Raw genomic sequence first — 13,614 nt, 5'->3', positions numbered from 1 at the left:
TTTTTAACAATATGCAATACATTTCTATAACTTTATGAATATGAGCAACAAGTTGCCTCATGTGTACTGAGTACTCCATACATTTTAAGCACTATATAAGTGCTGCTGCTGAACTGTAATCTGAGACACAAAATGATATATTTTCTAGTGTGTGTCTATGTTTATACACACATATTTACTCCAATAAAACTCCCTCACAAACATTGCCTAGAAATAAATTGGCATTCAATATTCTTACTACTGCTCCTCTTCAAGTAAGTGAATTGAATTAATGATAGCAATAGAGCATGGTTAAAAGATCTGAAAGACAGACCTAACTTAGGATACTGGCTCTACCACTAAGCTAGCTTATTACAGACTCAGAACAGGTCCTGACATGTAGATGCCTTTAATAAAAGTCAAAGCCTGCTGTCATTGTAATTAACCTTTATTAGCTATATAAATACAAGAAAACACCAGAGTGTACCTCATTACAGATCAATTTAAAACCAAAGTTCATCAAACTGGTAAACACTAGAAAAAAATGTGTGTATTAATATGATTAAGACCTCTTTTATAAGCAAACCTCCAACCAAAGATGTAAGGACAGTAGAAAAGCTACTTTGGATAACAGGGAAGTCATCTCTCTTAAGATGGGTGAAAAAAAAAAAAAGCTATTGTAGAAATGTCTGCGTTTACAACAACCCGAGAGGCAGCAGCAGAAAAAGTAAAGACTGGGACTAAGAAAGGACTTCGAAGAAGAGTGAAGGAATATAAGAAGCCCACTGAGCCCCCTGAGCCTAGACCAGAAGGCACTGGGTAAGCAGAAAATAGAGCTCATGGTATGGCTACGACAGAACTGGGATTCCAACCTTCATTGTTGGATGATTTAATCCAAAATTCATAAGCACATTTCAAGGAAAAAAAAAATCAAGATTTGAACTCACAGATTTATTTACAGCACACTGTGTTTGACAGAAAAATAGGAGAAATCACAAGTTCACAGTGAAAGGAGTTGTTATTCATAACTTATAACAAAGTAGTAAGTGACTTTAAGTTGTCTTAAAAGTTTTCAAGAAGCTAACATTATACAACCTTAGGAAATTAATAAAGTATATAGTAAAAGTTTCCCTAATTTGCTTAATTTTAATGATACATGAATGTAAAGACCAGAAAAGTAGTAAAACATGCAATATTTCTAACCTAGTATTGAATTGAAAATCATATTTACTGAAAAAAAATGTACAAACTCAATCCACTAGACACTGTATGCTTCTTAGCCTCTTGTTACTCTTGGTTCTAAAAAGGGAAGCAGAAAAGTTTCTGTTTTGTACTCGTTTTAGTCTTGGCAACTTCAGGACATACATGCACACATTCACACACACACACACACACACACACACACACAATCATGCAAGCATAGGCATATACACACGTCTAAAGTTTGTCACTCCAAATCCCAAGTGCCTAGCTACAGTGCCTGTCAGTGGAGTTCACAAAATAAATATTTTAATATCACTAAAGTGGATAGATACCAAAGATATTAAGAAGCCTCAAAAAGAAAGTGACCGCAACCTAATTTCTAAATAGCTACAATATGTCAGGCAGCTAGTCCATCTTTAATTCTTGAGGTCTCTTCTTGAAAGTTATGTTTCACATGTTTAAAACCAAGTAACAGGTTCGAAATGTCAAAATCATTTGAAATGAAAAGCCAAAGTCGCACCACAGTAAAATTTGAGCTCAGTTCTCTGGCATCCGTGTAAGCCTGCAGAAGGCATTTGCTTTCCAGAGCCTTAACCATGCTCCCTCCCCCTTTCGGTTCCCCTACACTGTATTACTTATAATTTTCTAACTTGAATTGTAGTTATCACCTTGATCCAACCCACCCCAGCCTGCTTTCGTGACTTCCTCTTGGCTCAGTGACAGCCAGCCTAGAATTTGGGCCTTGGCATTGGGCAAAAGGCTCGTCCACTCCCTTAACTTCGATCCATTTCAGTTTGATTTCACAGGCCCCAGATTCCAGCCTCACAAACTACTCCTGGGCGCCAGGCCTGCTTAGGCTACAAAGCTTGGGGCCGGAGTAGGGGTGTCACTGCCTGGAGGGGCGGACCGAGGCGGCGCGCTGAGGTGGTTTCCAGGGCAACCGAGATCGGCGGCCGCCAAGTTCCGCCCGCCGCTCCGCCCCTTGGCGCGCGGGAACCTGCGGCCCCAAGTGAATCAAAGAGAAGCTTTCCGTCCGCTCTCACCTCGCAGTGCGTGGTGCATGCCACCAATGCCACTGTACAGCTCCAGCACACGCAGAGGTTCCATCCCCTCGCAACCGCGACCGTGGCCTGGAAACTAGGCCTGCCGGTCCTCCGCTTTTCTCACTCCTCCTTCCCGCTCCGCCCCCTTCGTTCTGGTTCCGCCGCTTTTCAGTTCCCCAACCTCTTGTTGCTCTTAGGAAGGGTTCAAAGAGCAAACAACTATTAATAAGACCTCCCAAGTGAGAGGCTGACGCTCCTTAGCCTGATTTGTGCTTTCTCTTCCTTGTTTGGCGTTTTCTGTGACCTTGTGTGAGAAAGAAATCCCTCCGTAGAGAGCTGAAAGGTCCATTGGCGTTGAAGTGAATTACTGATTAGAATACAGTCTTTGTTTGTTTGTTTGTTTGTTTGTTTGTTTGCTACCGCGGGCTCCTTTTGTTCTTTTCCAGCCTGACCTGATCAAGAATTTCTTTGAGGAATCCAGGCACTATATCTACATGCTCCCTGGTTTGCTTGTGCTAGAGTACAGAGTTAAATCCTCTTCCCTAAAAAAAAAAGCTCCAGAATTCCAAGTACTTGAAGCAGAGCCCTGTAGGCCCATAATAATAGAGGGATGGTTGCTATACATGATAATAGGATTAATTTTATTTACCCCAAAAATGCTGTTCTTTCTTTATTGAAAAGAGATTTTTTTTCCTCACATAATATATCCTGATTAGTTTCCCCTTTTTCTACTCCTCCTAGCTCCTCCCCACCCACCATCAAGACTGACCCCCCTTCCTGTTGCTCATTAGAAAACAAACAGAATTCAGAGCTAATAATAAGAGAAAATAAGATAAGATAAAGCAAAAACTGACACATCAATATTGAGTAAAACAGAAGGGGGAAAAACCCAAGAGAAGGCAAAAGAAACAAAGAAACTTATTTGCACATTCATAGAAACACTAAACTGGAAACCATAATATATATGCAAAGAATCTGTAGGGTAAAAAGAGAGAAATAAAATACATAAATAAAATAAAAATTAAAAAAATAAGATTTTTTTTTAATGGAAGAGCTCTGACAGAACATTATGAGACGAAGAACCTGCAAAGATACTGTTGAGTTCATTTTCTGTTGGCCATTTATGGCTGGGCATGCAGACTACAATTACGAGAGCTTGTTCCCCCAGTGAGATTTCTTAGAGGAAACGAAATTTTCGTTTGCAAAGGTTATCAACTGGATACTAGTTAGGAATGGGGACATGTACATGTGTCCATTTCTCCTTTCAACTCTAGATCCCCATCTCATGAATGCCTTTACATGCTGCCTCAGTCTGTGAGTCCAATGTGTGTTGATCATGTTGATTTAAAATGCTTTGTTTTCTTGATGCCCTCTGTCCCCTCTGGCTCTTACACTCTTTCCATCTCTTCTTCCATGGGGTTCCCTGAGCCCTCAAAGAAAGGATTTAAGGAGATATCCCATTTATGGCTCAGAGTATCCCAAGGTCTCTCACTCTTTGCCTAATGTCTGATTGTGGGTCTTTGCATTTTTTCCCATCTGCTGCATGAGGAAGATTCCCTGATCATGGCTAAGCAAGGCTCTGATCTATGAGGATAGCAGAATGTCATGAGAAGTCATTTAGGCCAAATCCCAAACAACCCAAGCCGAGTTGCTGAGACTGTAAGTTGCTCTCCACAAACTGACAGCCAGGCCCTACTGCTGAAGAGAACATCTACACAATTCATTGAACGTGGAGAAGTCAAGCTGGTTCTGCATAGAACCTCCACCTCTGCATCCTAGGCTCTTGGGTCTAGGAAGGTACATTGCATGATAGCTACCAAAGTAGAAATGTGAACACTAACCCAGCTACAAACCCTTTGATCTACAATGCTATTCTGCCTGCAAGTTATGTTAGTGCAATTGTGGCAAAAAGCTTGAGAAAATCATCAAACAATATCTGATTGGACTTAAGGCCCACTCCACAAGATGGAACCCATACCTGACTGGTTGACCAAGAACCTGAGACTAAATAACCCAGAGACCTACAGTAAAACCAAATCTGTATTCAGAGCCTACTTTTTCAAATACCAATTTTTCAATACCATGGTTTGAAAAAGTAGGCTCTGACTTAGCCCCATGTTCAAACTGAAATGTCTAGACAGAAAGCTTTTTAAATGTCTTAAGAAATTAGGGTATTTAAACATTTCAACTTATAGAAACCATCTACACACTAGCATATAACTAACGAAAAGTTTTTCTAACATTGATTATGTTAGAAATATTAATATATATCCATACATAAAATGTGATAAAGTGATATATATATATACATATATATATATTCAACAGCCAATATATTAAGTAAATCTAGAACAATGGTCCTCTATCTTCCTAATGCTGTGACCCTTTAATACAGTTCCTCATGTTGTGGTGATCCCCAACCCTAAAATTATTTTGTTGCTACTCCATGACTGTAATTTTTCTACTGTTACGACTTGTGGTGTAAATATCTGATATGAAGGATATCTGATATGTAGTATTTCCTCTCTAAAGTTAACCACATGTGACAGTTCTTTCAAGAATGGAAACAAGGGATAGAGAGACGGTTCAGGAGGTAATGTTTTTTGCCACCAAGCTTCACAGTCTGAGTTCAACAGCCAGTACCCACATGTAGAAGGAGAGAACAGAACCTCATGAGTTGTCCCCTTTCCTCATGAAGTGTAGTACACAAGCATACACACTTATGTCTGCACACACATGCACATTCATACGTTTCAGGAAAGAATGAGAAGTTTACAGTAATAATTTACAATGATTTCCATGGAAACGTTTGTAGATGGTAGGCCCTGTAGGGTTGAGCTGATGTCACTGACTGTGTTCTTTGAGAGTCAAAGAGGAGGCATGGATGGTGGTGACACAATGGGGAGTCACTGAAAAAGAATGTGAGATTAGTAGATAGATGGGAAAAATTGAAAATAGAAACAAATTCCAAAACTTGGAATTTTTGGTGAATTTCCTATTACAATGGAAAATTTCTTTCTAAATCAATGTACATGAACGTCAAGAAAATAAAGGTATATATGTAAACTACATCACAACATAATACCAAGGAGTAAATTAATAATAATATATAGCTATATTATTAGTCATAGAATATATTATGTAAATATATATACTATGTTATATATTATAGAATATATTAAAATATTAATATAACACTATAATAATATATAATATAATTATAATAATAATAGCACACTCTTAATCATTGAGGGGCCTCATTGCATGTCTTGGAATCTAACAACATGCCCTTCTTTCTCTCTTGCCCATTGCTAATATCTACCAAAAGTCACCAAAGTCTGCCAAATGCTTTAAATACTTTTGGCAATCATCTTTGAGTTTCTGTTATCCAAGTGAGTCCTTATTAACAAATGAAATGTGATTTAGATACTGATGTAGGCTCACCTCTCAAGAGACAATACCCTGCTCATTTCAGTAATGAACAAGTAAAATTCTGGTTTACACAGAAAAAGGATGGCTATTACAAGTTGCAGAGGAAATGAAAAGGTCATCATTTAGAATAAATTAACAATAGATGTCCTCAGAAGAGGAAATTATATTCAGAAGAAACGTTCAGAAGTTACTTTTAGAGTATGTCTCTGTATGACTTTGAAGAAATAGTTGTATAATGAATTGTGTCATGAGTAAGAATGCAATCTCAAGAGCCAGTATACAGATGAGAATTACAGGCCTGTATTTCTGGCCAGTGTGGTTTGAGGAGAGTATTTTATCCTCTCTGAGACTAAGTTAACATAAAAAAATGTAGCAGTCATAGAACACATGGCACTAAAATTTAAGTTGAGCCTATAGTTACAGCTTGGAGATAAGATGGCGCCAGGGTGTCATGTGTAGAAGACTTGGGTGTTGGCACTACTGAGAAGTGATGGAAATGCAAGAATGCTAACTTTGCCAAAAGACTGTTCGTAGGTAAATTGACTGCTAGGTTGTGAGGACTAAGTGGGAGGAAATGGATCATTGAGTTTCTGCCTTTGGTGTGCCCATTGTGTTCCTGGTCCCTTCCTATCTTTCCTCAATACCATAAAATGAACAGCTTTCTCAGATTTCTTGTATTTGTGATGTTCTGTCTCACCTCAGGGTCAAAACAATGGATCTAGCCAACCTTAGTCTGAAACTGTGAAACTAAATGACATTTCATAGTCAAACCATTAATAGTTGGACATTGATTGTCAACTGAACACTTAACTATCAACTGGACATAGTCTAGGGTCGCTTAAGAAGGAGACTCGATTGAGGGATTGTCTGGATCAGATGGGCCTGTGGCTCTTTTGTGGCAGATTGTTTTGATTATTAGTAGATGTAGGAGGGCCCAGCCTACTGTGGGCAGCTGCATTCCCTGGGCAGGCAGCCCTAAGCTGTGTAAGAAAGCCACCTAAGCATGAGCCTGAGAGCAAGTGAGCAAGCAGCTGACTTAAACCAGTTAACACTTCCAGCTCTGCTCAAGTTTCCGCCCTGATTATCCCGGATAATTGACTGTGAGCAGAAACTGTAAACACACTATTTCCTCTGCAACCCCAAGGTACTTTTAGTTAGTGTTTTCACACAGCAACAGAAAGGAAACTAAACATTGACTCAAAAGAGGAATCTCAAGAAATTCCTTTTATAGAGTAAAAGGAACTCAAAAGCAAAATTTTCAGCCAAACATTCCATCTCATTTCCAGTGCTCAGTCACCTTGTTGATAGATTGTCACCTAGGAAAAGAAACAGGAAAGGAAGTGTGCTCTATCTGGGCAGGATAAGCTCTCAAGAGAAAAAGACCAGATGGAAAATTAACTTCCTGGTGACTCTAAGGAGGAGTAATTTTCTGTTGAAAAGCATGTTGTACAACATACAACTTTGCATCTTACCTTCTCCTGCTTGCCACAAAAAGAAATAAATGATACATTTTTAAAAAGGCAGAATCCAAAAGAAACTTACAGTTTATCTAAAAATGCAGACACCACGATCCTGTTTGCTTACCTCAGTTATAGGCTTTGGTCCTGATTTTGTTCTTCAACATTTCTGAAGTTCTTAATTCAAAAATGTTTCGGATGAATTTTCAAGATTGTGTTTTAGTTAACAATAATGGGATTGTCTTTAAAATCTCTCTCATGATCTCATAAACAGTTTGAGCTAGAAGCAACCTTAACAGTTATTTGATCCAGTGTTGTTCATGCTACATACACACACACACACACACACACACACACACACACACACACTGTCTAAAAGAGACATTCACACATTACCAAGAGGTCACTGTGTGAGTTACTTAATGAGACTTCATCCCTTTTTCTGCAGATGGACTCTGGGTATCTCTCACCCATCTAAGTTAGTCACTACTAAGTAAAAATACCTAAATTCCCCAGAGGGGCTTTTACTGTTTGGTGAGCCAAAAATACTCAGTGGCCTAAGTAGGCTACATTTTTAGAGATGGCAAAGGAATGTCCTACTAATAACATGGCATTAAGTCGGGAAATATTGACTAATCCGTTTAAAGAACAGTACAGATGCTTAAAATGTTTATTAGTGAATGTTGACCTTTACAACTCCTTTAAATGTATGGTTTTTAGAAAGAAAGAAAGGAAAGGCTGTGCATTACTGTGATGGGGCAAGCCTGTAATCCCAGCACTCTGCCAGCTCATAAGGCAAAGGACACATAGCAAGATCCGAGGCAGCCTAGGCTGTGAGACTCTCATAAACAGGAATAATAACCGTTATTGCGATAGTGGTAACCATAGTAAATACATATACACATGTAAAAGAATGACGGCGGGCTGGTGAGCTTGGTGGTTCAGTGCTCTTGCAGCCTGTGCCAGCCTGTGGCTTTCATCCACAGCATTGCAAGAAAACAAAAAAGGAATAAAAGAGGAAAAATGTTGTGTGATTTGCTCAGTGTCACTTTAATTGATGTTCACCAGGCTAATAGATTTATTTGCAAATCACAGGCATATTTTTAAATAGGAAAAGTGGTAAAATAGCACTAGTTTTGAAAACAATGTGAACACCATCCAAAAACAAAGAAGGGGAGGTGGTGGGTGTATTTTGAAGAAGAATTTCACACTAGCAGTTAAAAATGATTCTGGTTGGGAAGGAATGTCAGGAATCTGCAGGGCACAGCTTTCTTCACTCCTTTCATTTGAGAACTGAATCCTAGAACAGGGTGGGGAAAAAAAAATAAAACAAAGAACATTGCCTATACATCCTTGTAAAGTTTATGCTTTTGAAAATGCAAACACTTAACATCATATTAACTTGTTCCATGCTTTTAAAAATTCTCCTAAAGGAAGGCGGATGATAAATACAGACCAGAAATGCCCAGAATGTGGGACACCCTGTGAATGACAGTCTCTCTTCTGCCCAATCTTTCTACATTTAGTTACTGATAAAATACTCATGCCATTGTGCATAGTTTAGAATACAGGAAACACATATATCTTTCTCCTTAACACATATATGTGTTTCTTCTTAATTTGCATTATCTTTTACCTAAATCAGAATCTTGAAAATAATTAGACATACACCTCAGCCTCTTCATATTTTATCATTATTGGCCCTGTACTTCATTAGACACACCGACTTTTAAATGTCATTTTTACTGCCTGTTGTGAAAAGTAAAACAACAGAAGTGTATAAATCAAAGGACAACTGCTAAACCTAGATTGTGCCCTGTCCTCTCACATAAAAATTTCATATATTCTAAGTGTGTTTTTCACCTTCTTCCTATGGCTCATAAACAACAAGAATATATTTTCCCATTTTCCTTTAGATTCAATAGCAAATTTCTCTGTAGAAAAATCAGTATAAATGAACATTCCTGTTTGATAACATTCAAAGCTTTCTGACAGTTTCATCAGAGACTCTAAAACTGGGATGATTGTGTAAAAGGTACGTAATTATTTCCTAAACTTGTGATCAGAACGAATTTCTAGAAAGAGAAGAACCCCAAATCCTATCAGCAGTGCCAGAGTCTCTGAAGATGCCTTCAACATCCACTTAAACAAATGCTTTCTTTTACAAGCCAAAGGGTAAAAACTCATGTTTTGTTCATCTAGTTTTTGTACTGATATCGAGGATGCTTATTCCTTTACCAGCCATGTTTTTTTATTTTGTCAATTACTTGTGATATTTGTCCTTTCTTTGCTGAATAATATGCATTTTTATTCAATTATCAAATTTTATTTTTATTTTTTCACACTGTTGTTAAAAACAATCCCATTCTATCGTTTTTCCACTCAGGTTTGTTATGTTTTGTTAAACACAAAATATTTCATTTTCCTGGTCAAATATATGTGCTTTTCCTTCACTGTCTGCTCCGTTGCTGTTTCAGCACAGGTTTTCAGAAAGATTAGTAAAGTTCAAGTCTATATCCTTTCTCCTTGTTTAACAAACTGACTTTCATACATAGTATAAAGCGATAAATAAAACAAACTTTCCTATAAGTATCTAGGTTTCTCTTCCATATTAGTTTATGATTTTTTTTTTCTGAAAATCCTACTCTTTTGTTTGTTGGTTGGTTGGTTTTTGTTTGTTGGTTGGTTAGTTTTTGTTTTCTAGACAAGGCTTCTCTGTGTAGCTCTGACTGTAGACCAGGCTAGCTTCATACTCAGAGATCTCCCTGCCTCTTCTTCCCAGGTGCTGGAATTAAAGGTGTGTGCCACCACACCTGTCGACAATTCTATACTCTTAACTACTCAGCCCACATGACTGACACCTCATCTTTCCTTCTGACGTCTCAGGAATCTGTGTATCTGTATTTCCCTTTGAGTACCATTCCTATGTCTGCTGTTTTTGTTTGAAATTCATCGAAAGTGCCCCAACTCTCCCTAAATAAACAGATGGCAAAATTTCCCACTCGAAGCAATTAAAATTTCACATCCACTTTCTTCAATGAAACACATGTGGATCTCACCCATTTCATGAGGAAACTGAAACATTCCAGTAAAGCTGAAATAGTACACATATAAACACAGATAATCTGCTAATGTGTATACTTATTTCCAACTCCTGGATGATGTCATTATGTCAACATTCATGAACCTTTCAACCCACACATCAAATAACAAAGATCCCATTGGCAACATCTAAAAATGGTATTGTCTGTGTTTTAAAAACTGGGTGGAGGGGGAGAGGAGAGGAGTGGGGAGGAACTTGGAAGAGAAGAAAGAGGGGAAACTGTGGTTGGGATATAAAATAAACAAATTGAAAATAAAAACTGCCTTCTCATTTAATCTAATGAGAAAACTTATCTAATCTTATTTTTACAATGATTCTGTGACTCTTTCACTAACAAAATTTTATAGAGAAATGCAAATTAGAAGTTTATAAAATTATGGTTAAAAAATTTAAATAATACATGACCAAATAAAACACAAAAGTTATATAGATCACAGGGAAATTAGAATAAGCAGGTAACTTTTGTGTCAAATTCTAATCACTCCCTCAGCTACAGTGTTTATATGAATCACTCTCAATCTTTATGGTTTTCATTTCCCGATATTCAAAATACTTCAGTGTCTCTCTCACACACTGAATCCCTTGTCTCATTCCAATGAGATATGTCATGCAGAATGCAATGCATATGGTCTTCAGATGTAGAAACTGGGGTCTCAAGAGACAGATGGAGTTGGCTAAGTCAGCGAAATATAAGAATAGCATATGGTTTTAGAAAGCTGAGTTAAATTTCTGTCCTAATATGGAAAGGAATGCATTTTTCTTAATACAACAACTATTCTAGAATTTCAGAACCATGTCATAGTTTATGTTGTAATAACCTACTCATCTTGATTGCCTCTCTTGGAGACTCATGGAAGCAATTAGTATAAAAAGTGAAGCCCAGACTCTTATTAATTGTTTTCTATTTTGAATTCAAAATATTAATGCTTTTGCACTCATCATGTGTTTTTGAGATAGGGCTTTGGGGCTGAGGAAATGGCACTGTCAGTTAAGTGCTTGCCTCGCAAACCTGAAGACCGAAGTTTAGATACCCATAATCAACATAAAATGTCAAGTATAGCTGTGTTTGCCTGTAGTCCCAAAGCTGGAGGTAAGAAGCCAAGACTGGATGATCCTTGGGGGCTAACTGGGCAGCCTATCTAGCTGAACCAGTGGGTTTCAGGATCAGGGAAAGAATCTGTCTCAAAAAAAGCTAAGGTGGAGACTGAAGGAGGAAGACACCTGATGGAAATCTCTGACCTCCACACATATATGCACACATGCATGCATACTCACACACCAACCAATAATTCATGAAACACTCACACACACGGGGGTGGGGGGCGTCTAACATAGCCCAGACTGCTCTTTCATTCCCTATGTCATAAAGGATGTCTTTGAATTCCTTATTTTCCGTCTTTAGGTCTTTATTTCCCCAAGTTCTGGGATTACAGATAAGCACTATGACACCCCGCCCCATGCCTGCCTTTTATCATTTCTTCCTTTCTCAATAAGCAAAGACTGTCCAGTTTCCCTCAATCTCCAACCACTACATGATTCCTATACTATATGCCCACAAGCAGGGATGATTCACTACAATCAAGGTTCTCAAAATCACAATTATTCTTCTTAAAGCACAGATTACCAGTCCACCCAGGTTTGTCTGGAGTAGAGGTTGTTTCTAACAAACTCCCAGGTGATGCTGACGGTCAGGGTACCCCTCTTTGAGAACCACTGTACTAGCACCCCCTGCCCCCAAGTGTGCTTTCATAGCTCCCTCCACAAAATGCTTAAGATGGGCAAGACTCAGGCACGTATCCCATGTAACTTGGCTTCACGCTGGAAGAAAAAGAGAATGTTTGTCATGACTCATTTCCTCTTTCAAGCTTTTCCAACCACCAAAGTAGAACCAGAAGAATTACAGGGAAAGCTCACTAGATGCTAAAATGTTAAGATTTCAGGATTTCTGGTTGGAGAAACAGTCTCAGAAAAGACCCCTGTGCCATGATATATTTGGTCCTTGCGGAGCTCCCGTCCTCTCCAGGTCTTACTAACTCCCCCTTCTTTCACATGATCCCCTGCACTCTGCTGAAGGTTTGATTAGGAGTCTCAGCATCTGCTTTGATACACTGCTCCATAGAGTCTTTCAAAGGCCCTCTGCGGTAGGCTCCTGTTACTTGGTTTCTCCTACTTCCAATGTCCATCCCATTTGTCTTTCTAAGTGAGTATTGATCATCTTACCCCAGGTCCTCTTTCTTGTTATTCTTACTTTAAATAACCTACAACCTCAGATGTAGCCCATGGTAGCTCAGTATCCAAGTGGGTTCTCTAGTAAGGGGAGCAGGGACTATTTCTGACATGAAATAGTCAATGGCTGGCTCTTTGACCTCCCCCGTACAACCCTCAAGGGAGGAGCAGCTTTGCTAGGCCACAGAGGAGGACATTGCAGCCAGTCCTGAAGATACCTGATAAGCTAGGGTCAGATGGAAGGGGAGGAGGACCTCCCCTATTAGTGGACTTGGAAAGAGGCAGGGAGGAGATGAGGGAGGGAGGGTGGGATTGGGGGGAAATGAGGGAGGGGGCTACAGATGGGATACAAAGTAAATAAACTGAAATTAATATAAAGATAAAAATTATTAAAAAAATTCAGGATCCTGTGGCATGATTCCTAAAATCAGTTCTGATAGATAACAGCAATTCAGGTGAGTCATCCCAGACACACTGGAGGCTGGTACCACAGTGTTCCCAGTAAAGCCAGAGCCCAAGGAGGAGGATTCTTGGAGGGAGCTCAGAAGCCAGCTCACTTTCTTGGCGTGGCTTGTTGTAGCTGTCAATGGTAAGATGTTTTTCCTTGTAATTATACAGATATATTATTGATGATCCATTCTTTTAAGTAATAATTTTCCTACAACTCTACAACTTCTCTACTATCTTTTACAGAAAAAAAATGTCAATTGTATGAAAATCAAGTGTGTTGATTAAATTCTGGAAAGGCTGATAAAATAATTTTCTTAGAGTTTCTTTGTGTAATTATCACCTCTAGACACCTCCCGGGGGAGTTTTTTAAGATCCATTTTTTTATCTCTGTGGAGGAAAATGAGGCATTTTATGCTATGCTATAAAACAATTCTGCATTTTAATTATCATAAGTGTGACTATAATTTTAAATAGCATATTACATTCAGTGCAAAATAATTTATGAGAAGAGTTATTTCATCTTATTTCTTGTTAGGAAAATAAGCTGGCTGCCAGCAACATAATAACACATTTACATATTGTAGGAACCACTGACCTTTTAATTCTGATCACGGTGAGCCCATTGCATTATATATAATGTTTGGGTCAGCCAGTGAATAAGATGCCATCCAACTGCAGTTTTTTTCTGCCTTCCTCCAAAGAGTAGAAAACAGAAGCACAA

General features: G+C 38.5%; 1 protein-coding gene across 7 annotated transcripts in view; it reads right to left on the bottom strand.

Annotated features, from left to right (window-relative positions):
• Positions 1 to 13,614, bottom strand: part of Trdmt1 (tRNA aspartic acid methyltransferase 1) — a 48,370-nt gene extending 34,756 nt beyond the window's left edge. For 5 of the 7 annotated variants that reach the window (XM_060372968.1, XM_060372966.1, XM_060372967.1 and 2 more), the window contains exon 1: positions 2,226 to 2,384. In XM_060372968.1, coding sequence (XP_060228951.1) covers positions 2,226 to 2,289 — 64 coding nt within the window. In that variant the 5' untranslated portion in view covers positions 2,290 to 2,384. Of the gene's footprint in view, positions 1 to 2,225; positions 2,385 to 13,488 lie in introns of those variants that run through there. The other 2 variants (XM_060372970.1, XM_060372969.1) reach the window with 2 other exon arrangements.

This window comes from Meriones unguiculatus, chromosome 19 (genome assembly GCF_030254825.1).
Source record: "Meriones unguiculatus strain TT.TT164.6M chromosome 19, Bangor_MerUng_6.1, whole genome shotgun sequence".
Taxonomy (NCBI): domain Eukaryota; kingdom Metazoa; phylum Chordata; class Mammalia; order Rodentia; family Muridae; genus Meriones; species Meriones unguiculatus.
This window is presented reverse-complemented; position numbering and strand designations above follow the sequence as displayed.